Source organism: Peromyscus californicus, unplaced genomic scaffold (assembly GCF_007827085.1).
Source record: "Peromyscus californicus insignis strain IS unplaced genomic scaffold, ASM782708v3 Scaffold_12__1_contigs__length_115047231, whole genome shotgun sequence".
Classification (NCBI taxonomy): domain Eukaryota; kingdom Metazoa; phylum Chordata; class Mammalia; order Rodentia; family Cricetidae; genus Peromyscus; species Peromyscus californicus.
In genome coordinates, this window is record NW_026294413.1 from 54155850 (window position 1) to 54183731 (window position 27882).

The following is a 27882-nucleotide window of genomic DNA, read 5'->3' on the forward strand; positions in this document are numbered from 1 at the left end:
AAAAAGGAGGTCGTGAGCGGTCCCCGGGACTGCGGCGCTCGGCGTCTTAAGACTGCGCGCGTGCGGCGGCCTCGCCCGGCGCCTCGCTCTCCAGCGCGCCGCCTGCAACCTCCGCAGCGCAGCCGGGCGGCGGCGCGGCCCAGCGGCCGGAGGTCCGAGCGGCGGCGCGCAGTCCGGCTCCACGAGCCTCCATGACATTGGGCGCCCGGGGCGCGCGGAGATGCTGATCCGGAAGAGGCAGTGGCTGCAGTGCAGCGCGCGAGGCTGCTCACGCGCCGCGGTCCGGCCTGGGCTCCTGTGCCAGAGTTTCTGATCGCACCCGAACCGGGACCCCAGGAGGCTGGATCTCCAGCACAGAGCAGCGGCGTCGGCGGCGCCCCAACTTGCACGCGCGGAGTGACCCCAGACATCTCACTAAAATGAGCGTGCTTAGCAGGAAGAGATGTGTTCCCTACACTAGAAATTACCCCGTCACATGTAGTGGTGTAAGTACAGGATTGATTTCTATTATGGCCGGGTTGCAAGCAGCCTCTGCAAACGCGCCGCCTCGCCTTGGCTCAGCCTTCAGCGCCCTCCCCTGTCCTGCCTGCGCCCCTCCTGCTTTCCCCCGCCGGGCTCCACTCTTCCCTTGGGCTCTTGCTGAGGCTGCTCGGTTCAGAGGGGAGAGAAACTAACCTTTCTTGGGTGTTTTTAGGCAAAAGTATGTGTCTTGCATTGGCGTGGTGTGCCCCTCCCCCTTCCCTATTTATTTCATTAAAAAAAAAATTGTATGTGCAGAGCAGCAGCTTGTCGGGGGAAAATGAGAGGTTCAGAGTGGTAGAGGTGTACCTTTTTTCTTTCTTTTATTATTATTATTATTATTATTTTTAAGCCAGTACGATTGGGGTGTTCGTTGACGGTTGTAGCGGTGTTTCTTTGAAGTCAACTCCACTGTGGTCTGCCCAGCTGAGTTTTGGCAAACTATTGGTGCGGAATGTTGAGCTTTGTTTGTTAATGTTTGGGTATCCTCGGATTGAAAAGGTTTAACCTGTATTTAGGCTCCTGTTTTTGTTAACGTGATCATTCAAGATCCCTTTGGGCCTTGCTTTACGTTTTCTGCGTGGGGAGGATCCACCCCTCCACCTTCGCCCATATTACAATGTCAGCTTCCCCAGTGGGAGCGCCTTTAATTCTGAATCCAGCCTTTCTTTGGCTCCTCTCCTCCCGATTCTCCCTTTCTATCCATCTTCCTTGATTTTTACTTTCATTTTCTCGATTTTCCTGCCTTTCACGTTTTTTTTGTAAGATGCAGGATGTGGGATATTGGTTGCTAGGAGACAAGCCAGGCTCCCAGGGAGATTGTCGTTTCCTTGACAACCAGACTAGGGCAGCCACAGATGAACAAGCCTCCTATCAGCTGTAGGAGGGAAAGGGGGGCTTTTGAGCTCTGCAAAGAGTGTGTGTAGGGGTGCGGGGGTGGGAATGGGAGCCCTTGAGGTTTGTAGGTAATCTGAGCACACCTTCGGATCTGTCCTGGACAGAGTACAAAGAACTGGGAAAGCAGTTGTGCAGAAGGCTGTTTGTGAAGAGGGGAGTGGTGATTTGGGGACAAGAGTTGGGGAAGGAAATACCAGTGACTTGGGATTGTCAAGGAGTGGAGTGGAGTGGAGGTTGTGATACCCAGGGCAGGGTGGAGGGCGATCAGGAGTCTGTGAAGGAATGGCCTGAGACAATTGTGAACGAAAGTCTTGAGTCACTGAAGAGTGCCAGAGGGGAAGGGGCAGTGGGGAAGTTCACTGAGTGGTTTGTATCATCATGTATCAGCAGTAGTGCAGAAAAAGAGTAATATTCTACAGCAGAAATTACATTAATATCGGCATGCTGTCTCCAGGACAGGATCTTCATTTAAGATAGGCCTGATTAGACAAAAAGTTCTCCTGGCTTAATTGGGCCAGCCTGTATCTTAAAGAGAGATATAATTACACATATGGATATGCAATCTAGCATTATATAATACTATATTACATAAGAAGACAAATGCCTCCTTTCACCCAGACTCTCTTGGCGTGAATTTACCAAAACTCAAAAAACTTCTTCCAACCCTCTCGTACCCATTTTCTGGAGGTAGAGACTGATGTCCGCAAAAAGTGAAGAGGTTTGCCTCTTTCTAGATAGGACAATGAAGCTTGCTGTTTCAACAGGGATGATGATTAAAAAAAAAGGTGGTGGTGGTGGTGGTGGGGAGAGCCAGTTGGTGGATGTGTAAGAGAAGCGTGAGGGGCAGCCAGAGAGGGCCTGGGCTGGGCTGGAGTGTTCAGGTTAGACAGGCTGCTTCCTAAACTCATGGCCAGTGTTTACTACTCTCCTACTTGTTGGCTTGCTGTCCCCTACTGAACTCTGGAAGCAAAATCACAAGGTCTGTGTGAGTGTTATGTCACAGAGCAGCTAACTTGGACATGCCCCTGGATCCAGGAATCCAGGCTCTCCTCTGTGCCTCCTTCTCCCGTTTGCTTCCAGACCTCCATGCTAGTGAATCAAAACCACAGAAGGAAGTTCTGTTGCCCTCTGGGTTTCTGTCTTCATAGGTGAGACCCTACTTTTCTTTTCTTTTTTTATTATCCACCCCATAAAGCAGAAACCACACCTACATGACTCTTCCTGGTGCCCACACATCCCTCAGCTGTCTAACTTGAGACTAGGAGCTGTCAAGGAGGATTTGATGCCCTCAGTTCAGAAGAGGAGAGGAAGCAGAAAGCTGATGGCAATGACAGTTGCCTGGTGGACAGGACCAGGAGGGAGCAGGAATGATGCAGATAGTTGCCATAGAGACTGGGTCAAAGCTTGTGGTGACCCCTTGTAGTGGAAGGGTCCAGATCCTGTAAAATTCCGAGGAGGATGAGCCAGTCTCATTGAAAAGTCCTTGCTGCACTTTGTGCTTAGGTTGCTGAGCTGCGTCCCCTGTGCAAATCCCAGTTGCCATGTTACTTGAGTATTTCAGTTCTGCATTCCTGCATGTTAGCATCTAGTTACAGCCTGCCAGGGACAGAGCTCCTCTGCTGCTGCTGCTGCTGCTGCTGCTGCTGGTGGTGGTGGCTTGGCTCTGGTCTTGATGGCTCAGCAGTAAAGTGCCTGGGCAGCCTCCAGGACTCCTCTGCGCTCAGCCTTCCTGGACCTGGGAAGGCTTGATCCAGGTGGCTCCAGCCCCGAGATGTCTCGCTGTACACAGGGAATGAGCAGGGGCAAACTGATAGCCCTAAGCGCACCTATCCTTCCCCTACCCCCTTCCCATCCTGTCTAACCCTAGAAGGGTAGACACCAATGGAGAGGCTGTCCTCAAAGTCTCCTCAAACTGAGAGCCTCAGCTCTTTAACCACGGATACAACTCACTAACTACAGAATGAAGTGCCTTCTGTCTCTTCATCTGATCAGTTACTGTCTGGGATGGACATACTACTTCTCTGCCAAGGAAACTGAGGCAGAAATTTAGGCTACGCTTGACCCGCAACTTCCTCCAGCACCCAGTTTCCCACATAGACAGTTTGTGTAGCTTCTCCTCAGAGAGCCAGAGGAGTGAGGGTCTTCCGATCTAATCCTCTTCCTCTGTAGGAGGTTCGAAGGAGGCAGACCTTACTCTTGGGAGCTGGCTGTGGGATGCTGCAGATAGCCCAGATAGGGGATGGGAAGGCCCATGGACCATAGAGTGTATCGTTCTCCCTCCATAGAGCGACTGCCTCCATCCCTATCTCAAAGTAGGTCTTCAGCTGAGAAGACAGCCACGTGGGCAACTGGACAGAACCAGAGTAAGGAGGGGAGGCTTGTGGCTTCAGCAGGTACATAGAAGGCCCTCCTCAATGAGGCTGCCGGAAAAACCTCTCCTAGCCCATAAAAGGATAGGGTAAGAGGATGGAGGTGAGCAGGCTGGGTCTTGGAAATTTACCATCTGAGAGGGCCAGGGGAACACAGGGAAAGCTGGGAGAGCTGCTGCCCAGCCCTGACATGTCCATTAAATTTTAAAGTGACTCTGCATTGGAGCATGCTGGGAAGGGGTGGGGACCTGGCCCCATGTCTGCTTCTCTCAGCTGTTTGTTCTGCTGCTGCTACAGCCCCAGGGAAGAGGAGGAGAGAAGAGGATGAGGGAGCTACCAGGCAGATTCTCTCTCTCTCTCTGGGGGAGTGGGGATTGGGCCAGGTGCAAGGCAGATTCTGCCTTGGGATCTCTCACAGATTGCCTTCATCCAGAAGTCCAGCCGCAGGATGGTGGGGACCAGAGGGAGATAAGCGATCCATCTGGTGGCATTGTACTCCTCAGCCTGAATGAACTCCTGTCTCCAAGGGCCCCTGCAAAGCTACTTCCCTGAATGTTGCCCACTCCTCTCTCTTCACATCAGCGCCGATGCTTGACAAGGCCACAGACCCAGTGGAGGAGGACTGCTTGCCCTGATCTTGGTCCTCAGGAGTGTAGCATGCCAAACTGTTCTGATACCTCCTCTCCTGCCCCTCAGGTCCCAATTAATGGATTCTGACATGGATTATGAAAGGCCAAACGTAGAGACCATCAAGTGCGTGGTGGTGGGCGACAACGCCGTGGGCAAGACCAGGCTCATCTGTGCCCGGGCCTGCAATGCCACCCTCACCCAGTACCAGCTTCTTGCCACCCATGTGCCCACAGTGTGGGCCATTGACCAGTATCGAGTATGCCAGGAGGTAAGACTCCAAGGCCCCTTGGTTGGGGGGTCCATGCTATGTATTTTGAACTGTAGCTTGGTGTCTCTGGAGCTCATGAGAGCCCCCTAGGGGTGGGGCAGAGGTGGATGAAGTAGAAGGAGCCCCTGGAGGGAGATCTGAAGGAAGCCCACCCCCAGGGAGGTATCTTTGACCATTTGTGTTTTCAGTGGTGTCCTGGTTAGGGTTTCTGTTGCTGTGATGAACCACCAGGACCACAAGCAAGTTGGGGAGGAAAGGGTTGATTTAGCTTACACTTCCACATTGCAGTCCATCCCTGAAGGAAGTCAGGACACGAACTCAAGCCAGGGTAGAAACCTGGAGGCAGGAGCTGATGCAGAGGCCATGGAGGAATGCTGCTTACTGGCTTGCTTTCCAGGGCCTGCTCTGCCTGCTTTCTTATAGAACCCAAGATCACCTGCCTAGGGATGGCACCACCCACAATGGGCTGAGCCCTTCCCCCATCAATCACTAATTAAGAAAATGTCCTCCTGCAGCTGGATCTTATGGGAGGATTTTCTCAATTGAGGCTCCTTCCTTTCAGACAACTAGTTTGTGTCAAGTTGACATAAAACTAGCCAGCACAAATGGGTAAGCCAATGGCTAGGAATCTAGCTTTGGCTGGCTACCATGTCTTGTACTACTAAGTCCGAAGTAATAACATTTTCTCCTCCTGCAATAAGCGTGCTCTCTTGAGGTCTCTCCTGCTTCTGCTCAGCATGGAGACTACCCTTGTTATTGAGTCTCTGGAGATTCCATGTGGACAGCCCTGTCCTCCCCATCAGGGTTGAGTGGGCATCTGCCCCCGAGAACCATTGTCCTGTCTCCTCCATGCCCAGGTGCTAGAACGCTCCCGAGATGTGGTAGATGATGTCAGCGTCTCCCTGCGCCTCTGGGACACCTTTGGAGACCACCACAAAGACCGGCGATTTGCTTATGGAAGGTAGGGAAGGCCTTAGGTGCTTGCAGGGAGCCACGCAGGAGAGTTTTCACTCTGTTCTGAGGACCCGAGTAACTCTATACAGTAGAAACTGAGAATAGAGTGGAGGAGATATGGCGGTGGGTATTCCCTGGGACTGAAGGCATCCTGGGCTTCCAGGCCTGGTTTGAGTCCCAGCTCCGCAACCTACTGGCTCTCAGCAGTTCTGGGATGACTTTTCTCACGGTGAGATGGTGATCATTTCTTTCTTCTTTTCTCTTTTTCTTTCAATGCTGGTCATTGAACTTAGAGCCTCAAGCATCATAGGCAAATGCTCTACCACTGAGATATATATATATATATATATATATATATATATATATATATATATATATCCCTTTAAAGCAAAACAAACAAGAACTTCATTCTGAGACAAGGTCTTTCTTGGTTGTCCAGATTGTCCTTGAACTAACTGTTGCCCAGGAAGCCTTGAACTGGAAGTTTTCTGCCTCAGCCTCCCAAATATTCAGCCTGTATCACCAGACCTGGCAGATATAGTAATTTTTGTGTGATGTATAGATATGTATATTGACATATACATGTTCATGTGTGTGCAAATTGGTGGGGAGGGAGCCTTGCACCCGTGTGACTGTGGAGCCTGGAGGACATCAGGATGTCTTCAATTGCTTTCCACCTTCTTTTTTTGAGACAACCCCCCACCCCTACTACCCCCATCCCTGACAGGGTTTCTCTGTGTAACAGCCTTGGCTGTCCTGGAACTTGCTTTGTAGATCAGACTAGCCTTGAACACAGAGAGGTGCACCTGCCTCTGTCTTCCAAGTGCTGGGATTAAAGGCACAGGCCACCACACCCAGCAAGACAGGGCTTTTTACTGGATCCAGAGCACACAGTTGTGGCTGATCTTGCTGGCTAGAGAGCCCCAGGGATGCCTCCCCGCTGCCCGCCATCTCCATGCTGGAGATACACATGCTCACAGCCATGCTTGACTTTTTATGTGAATGTATGAGTCCTGGGGATCTGAACTTAAGTACTCATGTTTACATAGGAATCATTTTACCCACTTAGCCATATTCCTGGCCCCAAAATGATAATTTTTAACTCACAAGACAGCTATGAGGCCAAATGAATCTTTGTCTTTAAAATGCCTACATAAATTATAGTCCCCATTATTTTATATTGTGTGGAAGATGGTAGAAGTAGGTTCATAAGACAGGGGTAGGCTGTAGTGGAGGGGCCAGGAGCAGGCTGACATGTTGTCCTCTTTTCAGGGGCAGGTAAATCCCCACCAACTTCCTCTGCCTTTAACTTTTCTCTCCCTTCCCCCAGATCTGATGTGGTGGTTCTGTGTTTCTCCATTGCCAACCCCAATTCCCTCCACCATGTCAAGACCATGTGGTACCCAGAAATCAAGCATTTCTGCCCCCGAGCTCCTGTCATTCTGGTGGGCTGCCAGCTGGACCTGCGCTATGCTGATCTGGAAGCCGTTAACAGGGCCAGGAGACCCTTGGCTAGGTAGGGGTGCTGGTGCTCAGGGAGAGGGAAGGGGGATGGGGGCAGAGCGTCGCTATGACTCCCTGCTCAGCTCTAAAGGAGTCCCACTAACCCGTACATCTCTCCTTCCATTTGGAGCAAATTCACATCAGAGTCATTAACAAGCATGCTTAATCATTCATTCATTCATTTACTTACTCACTCATTCATCCTTCCTTGTCATTATATACCACTGTGGGAACAGTCCTGTGCTATATTCTGTGAAGAATGACATGGAGGAGAAGATGTGTGTGAGAATATTTGTATGAAAGCGTCTTATAATTTTGTGATGCCAACATAGTTGACTCTTTATGTCATGGGTTCTGCATCTGTGGGTTCAGCCAATGTGAATGGGAATGTCCAGACTCCCCTCACCCCATCATTATTCCCTAAATAAAGCATGATAACAACTATAGCAGTGGTTCTCAACCTTCCTGACGCTGCGACCCCTTAATTCAGTTCCTCGTGTTATGGTGACCCCCTACCATAAAATTATTTTTGTTGCTACTTTATAACTGTAATTTTGCTACTGTTATGAATCATAATGTCAATATCTGTGTTTTCTGATGGTCTCAGGAGATCCCTGTGAAAGGGTCGTTTGACGCCCCCCCCCAATGGGTTGTGACCCACAGGTTGAGAAACACTGAGCTATAGCATAGCACTTACATTGCATAAATAATCTAGAAGAGATTTAAAGAATGGCAGGGATATGCACAGGCTATGTAACTACAATGACGTCTTATGTGAGGGACTTGAGTTTCCACAGATTTGAAATCTGAGGAGGATCTTGGTATTGATCCCCTTCAGATACCAAGAGACGTCTGTGAGTAGATTAAAGGGCGGGGTGCCTGGGAAAGAATGGCCAGGCTCCCTCCACCGCCAACACAAGTTTGTCTTCCCCTCTCCCACACCCCAGGCCCATCAAGCCCAATGAGATCCTCCCCCCAGAGAAGGGTCGGGAAGTGGCCAAGGAGCTGGGAATCCCTTACTACGAGACTAGCGTGGTGGCCCAGTTTGGTATCAAGGACGTCTTTGACAATGCCATCCGGGCTGCACTCATCTCCCGCCGCCACCTGCAGTTCTGGAAATCTCATCTGCGCAATGTGCAGCGGCCCCTACTGCAAGCACCCTTCCTGCCCCCCAAGCCACCGCCCCCCATCATCGTGGTGCCCGACCCCCCCTCCAGCAGTGAGGAGTGCCCCGCCCACCTCCTGGAAGACCCGCTCTGTGCTGATGTCATCCTGGTGCTGCAGGAGCGCGTGCGCATCTTTGCCCACAAGATCTACCTCTCCACCTCCTCCTCCAAATTCTATGACTTGTTCCTCATGGACCTGAGTGAGGAGGAGTTGGGGGGCCCCTCAGGGCCAGGGGGCCCCCGCCCAGAGGACCCCCGGAGCCACCCTGAGCAACACCACCATCATCACCATCACCACCATGGGCGGGACTTTCTACTTCGGGCAGCCAGCTTTGATGTGTGTGAGAGTGTGGATGAGGCTGGGGGCTCTGGCCCTGCTGGCCTCCGGGCTTCAACCAGTGATGGGATCTTAAGGGGTAATGGAACAGGGTACCTGCCAGGCAGGGGGCGTGTGCTTTCTTCTTGGAGCCGAGCTTTTGTGAGTATCCAGGAAGAGATGGCCGAGGATCCTCTGACCTTCAAATCCCGGCTGATGGTAGTGGTGAAGATGGATAACTCCATTCAGCCGGGGCCCTTCCGGGCTGTTCTCAAGTACCTGTACACAGGGGAGCTGGGCGAGAATGAGCGGGACCTCATGCATATCGCCCACATTGCCGAGCTGCTAGAGGTCTTTGATCTACGTATGATGGTGGCCAACATTCTCAACAACGAGGCCTTCATGAATCAGGAGATCACCAAGGCCTTCCATGTCCGCCGGACCAACCGGGTTAAGGAGTGCTTGGCAAAGGGCACCTTCTCAGGTATGGGACATGTTTAGAAGACAAGGGGTTCTCTCTAGGAAACTTTCTGAGGGGCCTGGGTTATCCCCATAGTATTGGGAGTTGGCTTCAGCTCCCAATGCCCTGGAAATGTGGTTGTCCTCTTGCTCAGGCCAATAGCTTGGCTGTGTACATCTTGTTACTCATATCACATGGCTCCAGAAGTCAGGTGGGTGGTCAGGACCCGGTGACTGCCCTTGGGGCTAATTCTCCAGCATATCTGCTGTGTCTTTACATGATGCCTCTTCTCCTCCTGGACAGATGTGACCTTCATCTTGGATGATGGGACCATCAGCGCCCATAAACCCCTACTGATTTCCAGCTGTGACTGGATGGCTGCCATGTTTGGGGGGCCATTTGTGGAGAGTTCTACCAGGGAGGTGAGGCTGGAGATGGGAAGGGAGAGGATGGGAGAGATATTCACATCTTTGAATTTGAGACAGCATCAGTTCATGGTACTTTCCTCAGCATGGGTCATGTTCTAAGCACAGTGATGGACTCGAAACAAGTTTATGAGATGCTGCGAATAGCCAAGAATTCTTAAGTATCCCAGGGGAGGAAATTACAGTATCTTAGTAGTTTGGAAAGCTCTTTTGTATATATCTCATTTAATTTATCCAGACATACCTAGCAAGCCAAACCTTTTATATGCAGGAAAGGGATGTCCTGAGAAGTTATGCAACTTGCACAAAGTTATGCAACTAGGAAAAAAGAGGGTAGGTCTAGAACTCAGGATTGACAATTCCTTGGTTCCTTAATTACATTCTGTTGCTTCCCTGAGATGCATAGAACCACTAGAAAAGCCTGTGTTCTAGGGTGAAGGCAGCAGGTGAAGCCAAGAAGGTTTTTATTATTGTTGAGCTATGGGGAGACCTGTTGTAGATAATGTCATTTGAGATAATGCCATTGAAAAGGGGTTTGCTGTAGATCCCAAGGAGGGGGAATGCACCCTGTGGGGCCACACAGGGAAGATCAAGAGTCAGCCAGGAAGTGGAGTTGGAGGGATCCTGGTTGTCTGATACCCGGCTCTGGGGTAATTGTGGCAGGAAATGGTAGACTGAGGTGTGAGTGTAGTAGAGGGAGCCCACTTGCAGGCAGCTCCTTTGCTGGCTCTAGGAACTGGCTGGTAAGGCTGGAAAGGACCAGCCAGGCTCGAGGTGTCAGCGCATCAAATATGGAATATAAAAGCACATAACGAATACAGACCCCTTTCTCTCTGATCAGTGCCCATCCTCAGCTGACCCATCTTCCTCCTCCTCATTTGCCACCCTCTCGGGTACCAACTCAGGCTAGAGTTGGAAGGGGCCTGGTGACGAGCTCTTAGAAATGTCCTCCTGAACCTGATTCCTCTTTTCCATCCTCCCAGACAAGCAGAGCAGCCCAGACACAGCTTTTGGTGTTTTCCATCATCTCTGCCTCCTGGACCACCAGTTGCCCATCACTCTATCTTCTAGTTCACATTTTCTACTTTGTACAGATGTATAAAATTCAGAGTATCCCCATGAGGTTTTCCCAGCTGGTCCATAATTTCTTTGGAGAGCAGGGACATGGTCTTTGACATCTGCTAGGTACCCCTGTTGCCCCCTACCCCAGTTCCTAGCCCTTAGACAATGCTCACCAGAGCCTTGGCTGAAAAACTGAACCAAGAGCAATCCGCGATCACGCTGGGTGAATTAGAATGTGAGCTCCCTAAGGTTTCTGGGAAGGAAGTGCAGAGGGAAAGACGAGCAGAATGGTTAAGAGCTGAACTGGGCTCTGAAGTGGGAGTAGGAGTTGGATAGACAGGATATGGGGCCAGGATTCTTTGAAGCCTCAGGGGCCTGTGTGCCCCGGGCATTTCTCAGCACCATAGACACATTTTAAAGTGCCACCCGATTCCCAGCAAGTCCAGAGAGACTCGCATCTGATGAGAAGGCAGTTTTTGTTTCCCTGCCGCTCTGAAGAGGTCCCAGAGGCCCAAAGCAGCAGCGCTGAGCAGACAGCCGGTTCCCTTTGCTCGTTCTGTAGCCCACTTCAGCTCTTCCTGTAGGCACCAGGGGCTCAGGGGAGCCGCTGACCCAAATGGCCCCCTTCAAGCATCCTCCCTGCCAGAGTGGCATCAGGAAGATGCCAAGAATCTAGGTCCCTTTAGAAGACATGAAAGCCCCACTCACTGATGCTGTCAGGTCGCCGAGGCTTGGTGCCAAGGTTATGGGGGTTCCCTAAGCAGATTCAGGAACAACCCAGGAGGCTAGTTGACTAGGGGAGACCGGCCCACCAAGTCAGGTCTTCATCTGCCAGGACCAAGTTGTTCTGGGCTACCCTAGACCTCAGGCCACCTGCCTGCTTCTTCCCACCCTAGGTGGTGTTTCCATACACGAGCAAGAGCTGCATGAGGGCTGTGCTGGAGTACCTCTACACGGGCATGTTCACCTCCAGCCCGGACCTGGATGATATGAAGCTCATCGTCCTAGCCAACCGCCTCTGCCTACCGCACTTGGTGGCCCTCACAGGTAACTAACTAACTGCAGTGTACAGGGACCTCCCCGGGGCAAGGTCATGGAGACCCCAGGGAGTGATTATGTATCTTTTGTTACCTCTCTCCTCCTGGGGACAGACTGGGATGCCAAGGGAAAAAAAATGCTCTTAGAATTCAGTCTGCTGGGGGCTGGCGAGATGGCTCAGTGGTTAAGAGCACTGGTGGCTCTTTCAGGAGGACCCGGGTTCAATCCCCAGTTCCCACATGGCAGCTCACAACTGTCTATAGTTCCTGTTCCAGGGGATCCAACTCCCTCACACAGACATACATGGAGGCAAAACACAAATGCTCATTTAAAAAAAAGAATTCAGTCTGCCGATGTGTGTAGATTTTTCCTGAGGACATAGATGTGCAGTGTGTGTCGGTCTTGGTGGGGTCACCTTAGAGGTCTCATGACATCACAAAATGGTCTTTACAGGCGACGACACTTTGACCTTCACTCGGGCAAGGTCAAGAAGTCAGAAGGACTAGAATATATTTCTGCTTCTGCTGTATGTTTCTTCTGGTCAGCTTCCTGCTCTTTTCTTCTCCCTCTCCTTCTTTGACCTTGTCTTCCTTCTTCCAGAAACGTAAAGCAAACATTGACTAACCCCTCATAGTTCCTTGTGAGGATTGTGTAAGCTGGGCCTGGTACTACAGGCTGTAATCAGAGCTAACAGGAAGCAGAGGCAGAAGGAGCCTAAGTTCAAGTTTCACCTGAGCTACGGAAGAAGTTTAATTATGCTGGGCAGTTTAGCAAACCTTGTCTCAAAGAAAGTGGGTAGTGATGGGGATGTAGCTCAGTGGTGGCACCTGCCTTCTTGTGAAAGGCCCTGGGTTTAGTAGTTCCTATTATCACACACACACACACACACACACACACACACACACACACACACACACACACGGGGTAGGGGGTGGCAGAGAGGGAGAGAGGAGAGATTATGAGATCCATAGCTCAGCTTTTAAGACGAGCCAATCCCAGAAGCCCTCAAGGCAAAGGAAGATGTGGGCAATTGGGAGATACAACAGGAGGCAGCCAGGGCCCACAGTGGGAAGGGGATCTAAAGATGGAGACCCAGGCAGGCCAGGCAGACAACTTCTGTGGACGTTGGGGTTGGTGTTTGTGCTGCTGTTGACTTGGATATAGTGTTAGTGTTGAGGCCAAGACAGGCCAGGAGAGGGCAGAGAGGGGGAGCCTTAGAACTTAGGCAGGCAAGGGCCAGTGTCAGAGCTGGAACCCTGGGCAGTTAAAGATCGGGGGCAGACACCAGGGAGACAGCAGGTCTGTGATGAGACAGGAATCAGAGGGGACATGTCAGTCACAGGAAGAAGGCAGAAATGATTGGTCAGGACAGAATATTAAGAGCCAGGTCTGTAGGGGGAGTCCAGTGGCCCAAACTAGGGGCAAGAGGGACTTTCAGAGGGAGTAAGAGCCGCATCTCTGAATTATAGTTATAGTGCCCTTTGGTGCCCATGGAAAATGGTGTGATCTTTGCAGAGGCCATAACATTTCAAATTCTGACATGGAGTAATTCTGTTTTCAAAAGACTATCTCTAAAGAAATTACCTTGGGGAAAAACTAAACTCATAAAGGCATTTTTCTAGGATTCTCTTCATTAGGGCAGAAATTGGAAGCAAGTTGGAGAAGCACCCTTGGTTAGGCCCACATAGGTAATTTTCACACAGCTGCCATTTAAAATGTCAAACTGCCCTGTCTTGTGGAAGGCCTTGCAGAAAGTAACGTCTAATTACTTTACCTGGAAATGATCTGTGAACATCAGAAAACGGGCACTTAAAGCATGACTATGCACCTTGTTAAGGATCTGTGGGAGATGCTGAGTTTCAGATAGTTGGTGAATATAAAGCCATTTACATTTTTTGAAGTTTTCCCTTCATACTTAAACTTATTTGTTGTTAAATACAACACAAATAAATGAATGTATGCTCCATTTAATGAATTATATAGCAAAATCCTTTTCTAATCTTGATGGATGTCAAGAGTTTTGAATCTCCCTGGCCACACCAGAAGTTCCCACCCCTCACCCCCATTATAATTCCTTTCTTCTCCCTTGAGGAAACCACACGGCCCACTACTCTTAGAGAAATTCTTACAGATTCACTTCCTTACAATCTAGAGTTTTATCATCCAAGGATGCTTCCTTTAAATGTTACAGATTGGTTTCTTTTTGTTTGTTTGTTTTGTTTTGATTTGATTTTTTGAGACAGGGTTTCTCTGTGTAACAGCTCTGACTGTCCTGGAACTTGCTTTGTAGACCAGGCTGACCTTGAACTCACAAAGATCTGCCTGCTTCTGCCTCCCGAATGCTGGGATTAAAGGGATGCATCACCATGCTCGGCTTGGTTTCATTTTTTGTGTCACCTTTTCAATTTCATTGAATCAGTGAGTACCTGTTCATTAAAAAAAAAAAAAAATCTTCCTAAAGTTATTTGTTGAAAAACAAACTGTCATAGTTTGCTGTCTGCTGCTGTGATTAAAAAGAAAAAAAAAAAAAAGGACCAAAAGCAACTTGGGGGATGAACGTGTTTATTTAGTTTACAAGTTACAGTCCATCATTAAGGGAAGCCAGGGCAGGAGCTGAAGCAGAGACCACGGAGGAATGCTGTTCATTGGCTTGCTTTTCGTGGCTCACTCTGCTTGATTTCGTATATAACCAGGACCACTGTAGCTAGAGTTTTTCTGCCTGGCCCACAGTCAGGACAAATCTCTCTCACCTGTCAGTCCCACAGCCACTCAGACCCGACCAAGTAAACACAGAGACTTATATTGGTTACAAACTGTATGGCCGTGGCAGGCTTCTTGCTAACTGTTCTTACAGCTTAAATTAATCCATTTCTATTAATCTACACCTTGCCACATGGCTCGTGGCTTACCGGCATCTTCACATGCTGTTTCTCATCATGGCGGCTGGCAGTGTCTCTCTGACTCAGCCTTCCACTTCCCCGCCCTATTCTCCTCCTTGTCCCTATACTTCCTGCCTGGCCATGGGCCAATCAGTGATTTATTCATTGACCAATCAGCAACACATTTGACATACAGACCATCCCACAGCAGACCACCTTACAAGGGTTGGTTATGCCCACAGTGGACTAGGCCCTCCCTTGTCAATCAGTAAAGGAGAAAACACCTCCACAGACATGCCCACCAGGCCAATCTCATGGAGGCAAATCCTGGATTGAGGTTCCCTTATTGTGGAATATTATTTTAACTATGCAAAGGTGTGTTACATTTGTTTTAATTATGTAAAGATGTGTTGCTGTTTCGCCTTGCCTGCCTAAGGCACCTGATTGGTCTAATAAAAAGCTGGACAGCCAATAGCTAGGCAGTAGAGGGATAGGCAAGGCTGGTGGGCAGAGAGAATAAATAGGAGGAATCTAAGCTCGGGAGAAGAGGGAGAAGAGAAGATAAGATGGGGAGATGCCTGGAGCCAGGCAGCTGCCAGCCAGCCAGACACAGAGAAGGACATACAGAAAGAAAGGTAAAAAGCCCTGAGACAAAAATGTAAATGAAGAGAAACAGGTTAATTTAAGTTATAAGAGCTAGTGGGACAAGCATAAGCTAAGGCCGAGCATTCATAACTAATATGAAATCTCCGTGTCATGATTTGGGGGCTGGTTGGTGGCCCAGAAGAAAGCCTGCTACATCCCTCTCCCCAGGTTGACTCTAGTTTGTAGACAGAAAGTAGCCAGCCCACTCCAACTCTGGCATTTTAAAAATACATTTATTTATTTGTTTGTTTGTTTATTTATTTATCCATTGTGTGTATGTGTGGTGCTCTGAGGACAGCTTTTGGGAGTTGGTTCTTTCCTTCCTCCCGTGTGCTTTGGGGATCAAACTCAAGTGGGTAGGTTTGGCAGCAAGTGCCTTGACCTCCTGAGGCATCTCACCAGCCCTATTCTGCTGCTTGGGTCTTGTAGTTTCCTGTGGTCTAGATTTTTACTGACTGCATCCTTTTTTTTGAGACGGGGTCCTTCTGTAGGCTAGACTTGCTTCATACTCTGATCCTCCTGCCTCCACCTCATAAATGCTGGATTATAGTTGTGCACTACCACACCTTGTTTATGTGGTGCTGGGATGGAACCTGGGACTTCATGCATGGTAGACCAGTACTCTACCAACTGAGTTATCACCCCAGTCCCACAATTCCATGTTCATGGTGTAGCTAATATAATTATCTCCCCAGCCTATTCTTGTAAACTGGCTATTCAATTTAGGATCTAGATCCTGGTGCACTTAAAAAAACAACTGCCTAATAGGTTATTTCTCTTCTTCAAGAGGTGAAGTTTGCCTGGTTTTCTCTTCTTTTCTCTCTCTCTCACTTTCTTTCTTCCTTTTCTTTCTTTCTTTCTTTCTTTCTTTCTTTCTTTCTTTCTTTCTTTCTTTCTTTCTTTCTTCCTTCCTTCCTTCCTTTCCTTCTTTCTTTCTTTTTTTTTTTTTTTTGTGTGTGTGGTTTTAGCAGCTATTGAGTATCACTGCCTAGATCTATCAACTAATTGGCTGCTGCAAAAAGACACTATTCAGCCGGGCGGTGGTGGCACACGCCTTTAATCCCAGCACTCGGGAGGCAGAGCCAGGCGGATCTCTGTGAGTTCAAGGCCAGACTGGGCTACCAAGTGAGTTCCAGGAAAGGCGCAAAACTACACAGAGAAACCCTGTCTCGAAAAACCAAAAAAAAAAAAAAAAACGACACTATCCAAACCTAGCCATTCTTTCTTCTCCCAAGTGAGACACACCCACACACTTTGGTTATCCAGTAATCCAGTTTATGTAAGAAAGACAGTAATACTTGGTCCTTTCCTTTGATGTATAAGTTTTTGAGATATAGCTCTTTCCTCCCACTCTTGAGGGTAACCAATTTGTGTGTGTGTGTGTGTGTGTGTGTGTGTGTGTGTGTGTGTGTGTGTGTGTTTGGTTTTTCAAGACAGGATTTCTCTGTGTAGCTTTGGTGCCTATTCTGGATCTCACTCTGCAGACCAGGCTGGCCTCAAACTCACAGAGATCCACCTGGCTGTGCCTCCCAAGTGCTGGGATTAAAGGCATGCACCACCGCCACCTGGCTGTGTCTGTGTATTTTAAAGTATTATCATGAACAAATTTGATTGGTTTCATTTAAGTGTATTTATTATTTTATTTGTTGTTTTTAAGACAGGGTCTTATAAAGCCCAGACTGACCTTGAACTTGCTATGTAGCTTAAGCTGGCTTTGAACTCCTGGCCCTCTTGCCTCATGCTCCAGTGCTAGGATTCATTCTTATTGAAGTTCAAATACTGTGCCTTTAACCAGTAGCAGTCTCTGTGTGTCTGCTCTGGAGCCCTTGGCTTCCTTCCTGTCTGGAATGAAAAGATGTCCTAGCTCCACCCTGTACCTTTATTTCTCAGACCTGGGATCAGCCATTTCTCCAAAACACCCTGGTTTCTCTGTGGTGATGACCCGGGGCCCTGTACATGCTAGAAGTCCTGGTTTCTTATAGTTGAATATGGAAATGCTCACTGGTCTTGTGATGCTTCCTGCTTCCGGGTCTTTCCTGTGGGAGGAGCTGGAAAAAAGTACTCATCTTTTAAGGACAAAATACCTCATGGGTTTATTCTGATACTTTGAATTAAATTCAGGACCAAGGGAGTTTACTTCCTCCATATAAATGTTTTAATGTAAACTGGAAGATTCATGCACTATTTGTTAATAAAGTTTAAATTACTATAAATAACTAGGTTTAACCCACAGTTCTAGATCAGAATTCTTAGTCTGTTTTCATTTTCAGCAAACAGGCGGCTTCAGGCCCTCTTCATCAGTGGCTAATACTGTGACACTCTGTCATATCAGATTATATAGTGGGACATGTGTAGTTTGAAAAAGACCGCCTAGTAAGCTTAGCATCTTTTTCATTTCCTATCCCTCCCCCACTGAGGTCATACCCTCATGCCTGTTTCTCCCTAAGAGGCACAAACTTAAAGTCTCCCTTGGACTTTCTGGCCTGTTGGGACTTATTCAAGGTCTGATCAGTTTGAACCCCTCCCCTGCAACAATCCCCTGATGTGGCGGTACATAAGCAGTGCGGACCCTTTGCCATGTTTCTTCAGCTCATTGTTGGCTGTATGTGTGTGTCACAGAGCAGTACACAGTGACCGGGCTGATGGAGGCAACCCAGATGATGGTGGACATCGATGGGGACGTCCTTGTGTTCCTGGAATTGGCACAGGTATCATGGCAGGGGAAGAGATTGACAAGGCCCATAGGCAGAGGATAGGGTTCTGGGAGGTGATGGTTGGGATAGTGGACAGCCTTGGCTGGCCAGCTGAGTAGAGTTTATATCATCTTATATACCAGGAAGCAACTAGGGAACTTTTGGACATCTGCAAAGACAGAGGGGCTGACACCACAGGACATCAGAGGGGACCCCAGAATAGGGCTGGGGTCATCTAGGGGGTACTGAGGATGCCCCTTCCGTAGTTAACGGCCTGCCTCCTTATTGCCAAACAAAGAAGTCACAGTGCCAGGGATTTGGTCTTGGAGTGTGGCTGGTGTCAGGTTTTCTAAACTTGGTTGCCCATTTCTTAGGGCAGACTGTTTCGTCTGCAGATGGGAGGAGAAGGGAACTGGGTGGGGTAAGAGCTGAGAAGGACAGATGCCAGAGGAAGGACATGTGGGACATGGATATCAGTAGCACCGATGCTGGAGGCACTTGTGGGGTTGGTAATAGGGCCTAGGAGCCCATATCAAGCATTGCCTTCCTCAGTTCTGGGTTAGCTCCCTTATGAGTGTGTGTGTGTGTGGGGGGGGGAGCTTTATGACTGCAGAGCATCTGCGGGCACTGCCCAGTGCGGCTGCTCCATCGGCCTCTATGCGGAGTCCCTGCTCCAACCGGCATGCGTTTCTGTACCATTCACAGTTCCACTGTGCCTATCAGTTGGCCGACTGGTGTCTCCACCACATCTGCACCAACTACAACAACGTGTGCCGCAAGTTCCCACGAGACATGAAGGCCATGTCCCCAGGTGAGTCTCTGCGCCAGCCCCAGCAGCTTCTGTAGCAGGAGCTAACCTGGACCATGGGCAGGAGTGGGCTTAGTGCTGACCTGGAGGCTACCTCCTCACTCAGCACCCTTTGCATTGTGTGCTCCAGAAAACCAAGAGTACTTCGAGAAGCACCGGTGGCCGCCAGTCTGGTACCTGAAAGAAGAGGACCACTATCAGCGTGCGCGGAAAGAACGCGAGAAAGAGGACTATTTACACCTGCGGAGGCAGCCCAAGCGGCGGTGGCTGTTCTGGAACAGTCCCTCATCACCGTCCTCCTCAGCAGCGGGCTCGGCGTCCCCATCCTCCTCCTCGGCTGTGGTCTGAGATGCTGCCACCCTCTTCTGATCCTGCTGCTGTTGTCCTCATTAGTCCTTATCCCTTCTGCTCTTCTTTATCATCCTGTCTACCCGACAGGGCACGAGGGAACTCACCTAACCAGGGCCCTAAGGGCAGAGCTGTTCTCACCAGCCAATATGGCTCAGGCCAAGAGGAGCCAGGGCCCTGCAGATCAGAACAGGGGCCACCTACAATTCCAGGCAGGGCAAGGGAAGCGTCTGCTCCGAGGTGGGGAGCAGGAAAAGAACTCAGAGCTCTTGATATTCTCTCTCTGGACTTGACAATAGAGTCAATGGAAGAAAGCTTCCCTGTACGTGGGCTTGTTTGTATCGGTCTCTGCTTTGGCCGGGGAGGCAGCTTCCTCCCTAGGAGCTGGTCATGTTTTTCCACCAACAAACTTGAGGGTTGCAAGTATTTCGTGAGCATTGTCCTGTGGGCTTACTCAGATCCCGCTTGAGAAGTCAGGGTGGAAAAGAAGTCTGCAGAGCCCATATCAAGGCTTCTGCACCATGAGGTGTGGCTGCTGGGGTGGGGTGGGGGGGTGGGGAAATGGAGTAAACTGCATCCTGCTAGCATCTTTTCAGGGCTACAGGCAATGCAGACAGACCTAGTGGTGGGCGGCGGCTTTGATTGAGGGTTCAGGTTTATAGGCAGTACAATGAGCCTTCTACTTCACCCCTCCTGCACTCCTCGCATTTGGACATGAATGTAGGAGAAGGAGGAAGGGTGGGTTCTGTGCTCAGCAATCCCATGCTCCTTTAGGCTTCTTCCCCTGTCTCTGGGTGGCACTGCTTTTTATGGGGTGAGGCAAAAGTAGCCCAACAAATGAAAACCAAACTCAAAAGAAAATCACCACCAAGACCACTCTATCCTTTGGGCACCGCCCCCCCCCCCCAAGAAAGAATGAAGTTCCATAAAGAGACCCTGGAGGGAATACATTTACAAAGCCAAAGGAGGCCTCTATAATAATGTGGATATGAAGGGTTGGTAGTACCAGCCGTTCTAATGCCTTTCAGGAGAGGACTGGTCCCCTCCATATCTGAGGATGCTGTTGCCCGAGGCTTGATGGTTATAGGTTGCAGGGTTGCAGGGAAGGTTTTGGCTTCTGGGCTTAAGTAGCTTTGGACTTTTTCCGTCTTGATAAAGGCTAGCCTCCTCTTCCAAGGGCGACTTCACAGGATGTACACGGAGCATGTGCTTTCGGGGATGGGGTGGGTGGGGTGGGAGGCTTTTGGCAGGGGTTAAATGCCAGGAAAGGACACACTGGAGAACAGGCCACACAGCTCACCCTGGTTCTGGTTGAGGATAAAGGGGAGAGCTGGGCAGGAAGGAAATGTTAGTCCAGAGAGGAATCTGGGTGACTGGAGAAAGAACACAATAGCTTGAAGCCCCCATGGAACAAACACTGGGCCTCAGTTGACCCTTTCCATTTCCTAATTGTGATCCATACTTCACCACCTTTTAGCATGTTTTAGACTTACGAGGCAAAGTCCCACGAGGCAGTAGGAAAGTACTGACTGATCCCCGGGACCTAGATAGGTTGCTTAGGTCTGGGATTAAAGCAAACCCAGAAGCAAAGGCAACCCTCCAATTGTGTGGTACCGGGACCTAGAGTTCTGATCTTGCCTTGTCAGGAGGACCAGGCAGTAGCAGGTCTCCCAGAGTGCTGAACTTGGGAGTCTGAGCCTGGCCCCGCCAAGACTGCAGCTGCCTCTTGGTCAAGTCCTCCAGAATTGCTGGCTGGGGAAGCGTGTTGTGTGCTGCCCTCTGCTGGCTAGTGTGCTCTCCTGCAGCTGAGCTCTAAAAGGCTTCAAGCGTGAAGAGGAGTCTGTAGGTGTGGAAAAGGCAGAGCCTCTCACACCTTCCTTTGAGGACAGAGTTAGGGCTGCATCTCTTGGGAGCTGCAGGTAATAAGTCGAGTCCAGGCCTAAAGAGCAAGGGGAATTGGGTCTCTCAGTCTAGCAGCCTGGGCATTCACCAGTGATGAGGATGGACAGGGACAGGCCAGTGGGAGGAAGTGAAGATTTGTGGAGTTGGTGGAAGTCCAAGGAAGACCATGCCCCCTGCCAGGCCAGTTCACCCCTCAGGGACCCACCCCCCTACCCTCCACAGCTGTCAGAGCCAGTGTGCACCAGGTGGAGCCCTACAGCCTAGTAGAAGCACCCAGGGGGACTGAGTGAGCCAGGAAAGGGGAGGTGCAAATTGCAGTCTCAGTCCCTGGGTGCTCTGGATTCCAGGGGGACAGAAGCAGGAGACACCCCAGTGGGGGGGGGCAAGCCTCTGGCATAAAAGCCCCCCCGTCAGGGGGCGGGCAGTGACAGAAGAACAAGCCCCCCTGGACTATGTCACTCAGTATTGTCTTAGAGGATGGGGGCAAAAACAAATGAACAAAAAACCCCACACCTTTTTATATAAGGTTTCATATTTAATTTGGTCATGAATTCATAATACATGAGTATTTTGTACCTAATGGCATGCCTTGTTTTATTTATTTTATGTTACCAACATGTTTTCCAAGGGAGTCAAAGAAAGGGCATCAAATGTGGTGGTGAAACATATACCTACTTTGGGGCTGGTCCAGCATCTGCATGTAGGCACAATGCTGATACCCAGAATAACAGCCTCTCCAGGCACTGTCCTGCTGTGTGACTAGAATGTGTTGGAGGAGGTTTGGCCAGAAGGTGGGCTGACAGACTGAGGACTTAAGGAGATGGTTCGGCGGTTTAGAGCACTTGCTCTTGCAGAATGGGCTCGGTTCCCAGCACCCACATAGTGGATCACAACCATCTGTAACTCTAGTGATCAGAGGTCGCTGTCTGACCTACAAGAGCACCAGGCACGTATGTCATGCACATATATGCAGGCAAAACACTCATCCATCTAAAACAAAACAAAACAAAACAAAACATTTACCTTTACATTTTTTTATTAAGAAAAATTTTTCATTCATTTTACACACCAATCAAAGATCCCCCTCTTCTCTCCTCCTGCCCCCCCCAGCCTCCCCTCCCAACCCACCTCCCAGTGGTGGCATACTCATTTAATCCCAGAACTTGGAAGGCACATGCGGGCAGATCTCTGAATTGGAGGCCATCCTTAGTGGCCTGCATAGTGAGTTCAAGATTAGCTAAGGCTACATACATATTTAGATACATACATACATATTTAGATATATACATACATATTTAGATACATACATACATATTTGTCTCAAAGACAAATTAGTTTTTAAAAACAGAATAGGAATCGACACAGGACAAAAATCTGAATGTGCCAGCTCTCCAGAAATCCCTATCACAGTATTTTAAAAATAATTATATATGGCTATGGTGATGCACACAAGTAATTCCAGTTTGAAGGAGGCTGAGGCAGGAGGATTGTGGGTGAGGGCAGTCTGGGATTCATAGCCAAGACCCAGACTCAAAACCAAAACCCAAGAATTGACATTTCAGTGTTTAGTACTGTACAATGCTCAGGTGCTTCCAGAGATCACGGTCCTCAAGTATGGGTTTCTATGCCCCAATATGGCCCAGGGCTTGATTCACTAGAACTGAGAATTCATGAGTTACCAGTACTTCACATTCATGTATATCATCCCTGAGAGCATGCAGATATCAGGAGCAAGTCTCTGTCCCCTCCTCCCGTGACCCCAGGAAGGACTCAGAGTCACTAACATTAAATGCACATGAGCTTATTAGGCACCTCTGGCCTAACTTACGTCCCATCTCCTCACCCCAGCCGTAGACGAGAAGTCTAGATAGGAACCAACAGTAGAACACTGTAAAGGGGGACTCATGAAATGGGCTTACGTGCCTAGAACCACAGGGCCCTGTAGCCTCTCAGTCCAAATAAACCAAGGCTGACGGTCTGAGACGCCTTGGAGAGTCGCTGGGGTTGAGTCCGTGTGGAAAGGTCAGAGAGGCCGGAGAAGGGTGCTCCTGGTGATGGTGGCAGCAGCAGCAGACAGACCGTGAAGAGCGAAGTTTGCGAGCACTGGCTGGCTGCCTCCTCCTCCCTCCTTCATCCCATTCCCGGCCCCAGCCTATTGGATAGTGTACTCAATCTATGGCAAGTCTTCCCATCTCAGCTGCTGTTCCACATGTCAATCCTCTCTGGAAACGCCCTGGCAGACACCCCCCAAAAGTGTGTGCTACAATCTCCTAGGTGCCTCTCAACTGGATTTTAAAAATTACATTTACTTTGTGTACACACACACACACACACTCATGTCACATCACACAGAGGCCAGAAGACAACTTGTAGGAGTCTGTTCTCGTCTCCCATCATATGGTTTCTGGGGATAGAGCTTGGGTCATCACACTTGGTGGCAAGCACCTCTATCTGCTGAGCCATCTCCCTGGCCCAGCCTCTCACAGTCTAATCAAGATTACCCATCACCAATGGCAGGTCATGGACCAGCCATGTCCATCACAGTGGATACAGTTCCCAAGTCTTGACTCATCTGGCAACATCTACCTGTAAACATGTAAGTATTTATAGGCACCTATAAAGTCATTAAACTTATAGATTAATAAACTGGGGTTGTAGCCCAGTGGCAAAGAAAGTGCTAAGCATGAACTGGGACCTGCATCCAGTACCCAGAACCATAAGACAAAGACAAACAGAAATATAAAGTGGTATAGCTTAAAAGACCCAGTTATCCACACCTAGACAGGTCAGGTATATGTAAAGGAGGACTGGAACCCAAACTAAGGAGAATCGAGGCCATGGAACAAAACAGAAGTTGTTTCTTTGGGGTCTCAGAGGCACTTGGAGCCAGGATGCACTGATTCCCCAGCAGGTGGTAGGAAAGGGGGTGGGGGATGGGTCGCCACCCGGAGCGCTTTTTATGTTCTCTGTGTGTCCAGACCAGCAAACTCACCGGAGGGAGTGAGAAATCGGTTCACCTGGGAGTTGCATTCCAGACAGACCCTCAGCCTGTGAGCCAGGGGAGCTGTGCAGCTGTGTGGTTGAGCAGCAGTCGGGTTGGTTTGGAGACTAACAATAAAGAGCCGTCACCTTGGTCGGAAACTGGTGACCTTTGAGCTGTTCTCAAGGACAGCTCAAATTCCTATACTCGGGCTGTTTTGTGCTTCCCTCTGTCACAGGGAGGTGGGGTTGGGGGTGGGGGCAGGGGGCAGTTTGTCTGTGGACAAGGGGTCTTGGCAGACATGTGAAATGAACATGTTAGACCCTGGGACAGGAGCACCCTCTTTGTTTCCATAGTCAGCTCTCAACACGTTTAGACAGCATATGATAATTTACTAATAATGCACATTACAGGTTCTCATGTGGCCCAACTGACCTCAAACTCTTGATCTTCCTGGCTCCACCTCTGGAGGGCCAGAAAGACAGGCTGGTTCTACCATACCCTGCCAATTGTGCCCTGTCCAGGTACAGAAGGCAAACCAAGATGCTGAGATGCATTTGAGTGTTTGAATGCTTGCCTAGTGTTCACAAGGCTCTGGGTCTAGCTTCCAGTATGACAATAATACAGTAATATGACAATAAATACAGAAAGATAAAATAAAATTAATTCTAAAGTCATTGAAGGTCTTTAGACCCATTGCAGCTTCCTCTTCTTTTAAGACAGGCCCTCTCTACACAATCCTAGCTATACTGAGTTCACCATATAGACCAGGCTGGTCTTGAACTCAAATAGAGATTATCCCAGCTCTGTCTCCTCAGTGCTGGTGTGTGTCACCATGCCTGGCTCTGCTGTAGCCTCTTGATAAAGGAACTTTCCAGATTTCACGGCATAGTCTTCAATTTCATGCCGGGCCCACCTCTCTCCCACGGCCTCCAAGGCATCCAGCAGATGGTTGATGGAGGCATCCCGGCCCGTTTGGTTGAGCCACCTCAGAAGCATTTGGTACAAGACTTCTCGTAGGGCCAGTGTTTCAGCTCTGACCACTTGAATCTCATTGTCTGTGAGGCCCATCTGTCGCATGAGGCTGTTCCAGGAGTTATACGGTACAACATTCGGACAGTAACTGAAGATTTGCTTCAGGGCTGGGTGTCAGAAAACAGGGGGGACAGGTAAGCTGCAAGCCCTTCAGAGAGCGTGGAAGATCCTAAATCAGATCCAGAAGCCAAGGGGAGAACCTAATGCCCTCCCTTGCCATTCCATGGATGCTGTTGTAACCTCACCACACACCCAAAGCCCACCAAGAACCTGGGTGCTGGAGAGATGGCTCAACTGTTAAGAGTACTGACTACTCTACCAGAGGACTCGGGTTCGATTCCCAACACCCACATGGCGGCTCACAACCATCTGGAGCTGTAGTCCCAGGAAATCTGACACATTTTCAGGCCTCTGCAAGGCACTAGGCATGCAAGTGGTGCACAGACATACATGCAGGCAAAACACCCAGATATACAAAGTACATTTTTTAAAGAATTTTTTTTTTTAATATACCTTAAAAAAAAAAGAATCCTGTTCTGCAAGAGGGCTGCTGGCCCAGTGGGAGAAAGTGCAGAGATTGTGTATGTGTGTAGAAGGGTGTTAGCACATGGCATGAACCACAGAGGGGCACAGAGGGGTGGGTGCATAGTATCTCAGGGAAAGGAGGCTGTTTAGGCTGTATTCATGGTGAAAGGGGTACAGGGCAAGCCTATCTGCCTCTTTGTAAAGAACAGAGCAGAGAGGTGGAGGAGCTGTCCATGCCAGCTGACTTCCCTTCACATGTTGCATCACTACCACTAGATGGTGGCAAAGGAATGATTGAAAATCTGAACCTGTAGTTAGGTCACGGAAACTCACTTATGTGGTTAGGATGACGTAAATGAGGTATGTATGAAATGTGTCATCCTGCAACCCGAGAAACAGAAGGAGCAGGGATAGCAGTCCCATGAGCCCCAGGAGTTACCGGGACATGTTCTAATAGCCTTATTTAACCAGTGAAAGGAGGGTTAGAGGTGTAGTTTAACTGGTAGAGTATTTACCCAGTATACTCAAAATCCTGGGTTCAGTCCCAAGCATTCTAGCACTGAAAATGGGGACTGAAGAGAGAGCCCGGTGGTTAAAAGTACATACTGCTCTTGCAGGGGACCTAAATTCTGTTCCTGGAACCCATGTAAAACTAACTTACTAACTAATGAAATACGAAAGGAAACAATTGCCATTTGATTCATGGACTCCTGAAACAGTACTCATGAGATGGTTTCCATTCATTCTGCACGACATCTCTGAAGTCAGGTTTGGGATTTAGAGTACATACAGCTCATCAAACTAAGTCTGGCCACGTCAGGAGCTTCTAGTGGAAGGCCCGTGGGTATTACCACAGGCCAGTGCACCATTCTGGAGGCCCTGGCGGAGGCAGGGGTGGGAACTACGAGGGAGAAGGGAGGGGCGGTGGCAGAGTGGAAGGACAGAGAGATTCTAACAATTCTGTCTCGATGGAGACAGAAGGGAGGAGAGGGGGAGTTACGGTCCCTAAGTCCAGGGACAACAGTACAGGCTTTGCCTCTATCCTTAGTTGTCATGGCCGAGCACTATGTGTCACGGGAATGACCACTGGAATACTTTTCCTATCCCCCGGGGTTGTGCTATTATTGCCTCATGCAAAACACTCACCATCAACTGCGTCGATTCCCTTTGCTGGACCCAGCAACTTCCTTCCTGTTGGAGAATTCACAGCTTCCTCAGGTTCCTGTAAACAAACGTCACAGACACCCTGGTCAGAGTCAGGAGACCTGGGGCCCGGGCCTGATCCTGATGACCAGACTTTGGTTACAGCACCGCCCCTCTAAAGTCTCTGTGAAGACACAGGTAAGCTTCCTGCCTCAGTTGCTTGAAGGCTCTTGATGCTGGTGGCCTAGAGCGGCATAAATGCTCACATCAAGTGTTCTGCGACAAGTGCATAACCGTATAAGCCTCCATCAAGACGGAACATTCCCCCCCTTACTCTGGGGTTTTCCTTCTGGCCAAACTCTCTGCCCCAGGCTTCTGACAAAACTCAGTTGGAGACTACAGAGGAGAGAGCTTTGCAAAATCCAAGGTCAAGATTTGTTTCAAGGCTCTTAAGGTGTTTTAATCAATAATAACAACGCACACATCAACTGTCTAAGTATGGAAATGAAAACAATAGTATTGGGGCTGGGAAGGTATTTGGTACAGATGAATATGAAATTTGACCGTTTAAAAGGTTTTTAGTTTACGAGCATGTGTGTCTATGTGGGTGTAGGTCATGTGTATGAGAGAGGGAGCTGTGGAGGCCAGAAGAGGGTGTCAGGTGCCCTGGAACTGGAGTTACAGGCAGTTCTGAGCCACCCGATGAAGGTGCTGAGAACTGAACCCAGGTCCTCTGAAAGAGCAAACACTTTTAAACTGCTGAGTTAGCTCTCCAGCTCCTAAATTTGACTTAAAAAACAAATTGGAAACAAAGGATACTATGAATCTCAAAGATGGGAGAAAGATCACTGACCCAAGTCATCATGGACAAATTAATTAAAGCAGGTTTTTTATTGGTACTCACAGGCTGCCTCACCCTAACCTCACCTTTGAGAGGTCAGCATTGGATGTGAGGAAGACAGGTCTTATAGAACTTAGTGTATGGGGGATTTCAAATTGGGGATTTGGCAGGCAAAATAGGTGGGGTTACAGGTGCAGACCATGAGTGTAACAAGTTAGTCCTACACGGGCTCCTGAAACAAAGACAAGGATGCAAGGTGGGCATAACAAGGTAATCACAACCACTGGTAATCATAACAACAGGTAGTCATAGGTGGTCACATAACCTTCTGAAACAAAGGTCAGGTTGCAAGACAGTTATTAACTTTTTGAAACAAAGACATGATTGCCATTTCTAGAAACAGGCAGCACAGAACCATCATAGTTAAGTTTTGAAAAAACAAGTATCTGCTTATTTTAATGTACTTGAAAATCTCA

General features: G+C 49.1%; 2 protein-coding genes across 2 annotated transcripts in view; one reads left to right on the forward strand and one right to left on the reverse strand.

Moving 5' to 3' along the window:
* Positions 1-21462, forward strand: Rhobtb2 (Rho related BTB domain containing 2). Its single transcript, XM_052732848.1, has 10 exons — positions 1-485; positions 4482-4683; positions 5541-5644; positions 6968-7153; positions 8088-9106; positions 9386-9504; positions 11466-11616; positions 17751-17839; positions 18530-18635; positions 18763-21462. The coding sequence occupies exons 2-10, from the start codon at positions 4492-4494 to the stop codon at positions 18978-18980; spliced, it is 2184 nt and encodes a 727-aa protein (XP_052588808.1). The 5' UTR covers positions 1-485; positions 4482-4491; the 3' UTR covers positions 18981-21462.
* LOC128107220 (tumor necrosis factor receptor superfamily member 10B-like) overlaps positions 19261-27882 on the reverse strand; it is a 21374-nt gene continuing 12752 nt past the window's right edge. The window contains exons 7-8 of the mRNA XM_052732849.1: positions 26569-26644; positions 19261-25004 (exon numbers count right to left, since the gene is read on the reverse strand). Coding sequence (XP_052588809.1) covers positions 24658-25004; positions 26569-26644 — 423 coding nt within the window. The 3' untranslated portion in view covers positions 19261-24657. The remainder of the gene's footprint in view (positions 25005-26568; positions 26645-27882) is intronic.

What these genes read in the sequence shown, in the direction of transcription:
- Rhobtb2 (XM_052732848.1), top strand. Translation starts at nt 4,492, where the DNA reads ATGGATTCTGACATGGATTATGAAAGGCCAAACGTAGAGACCATCAAG. An exon ending in AGTATCGAGTATGCCAGGAG is followed by an intron (nt 4,684 to 5,540) that starts GTAAGACTCCAA and finishes CTCCATGCCCAG; the next exon opens with GTGCTAGAACGCTCCCGAGA. An exon ending in GCACTTGGTGGCCCTCACAG is followed by an intron (nt 11,617 to 17,750) that starts GTAACTAACTAA and finishes TGTGTGTCACAG; the next exon opens with AGCAGTACACAGTGACCGGG.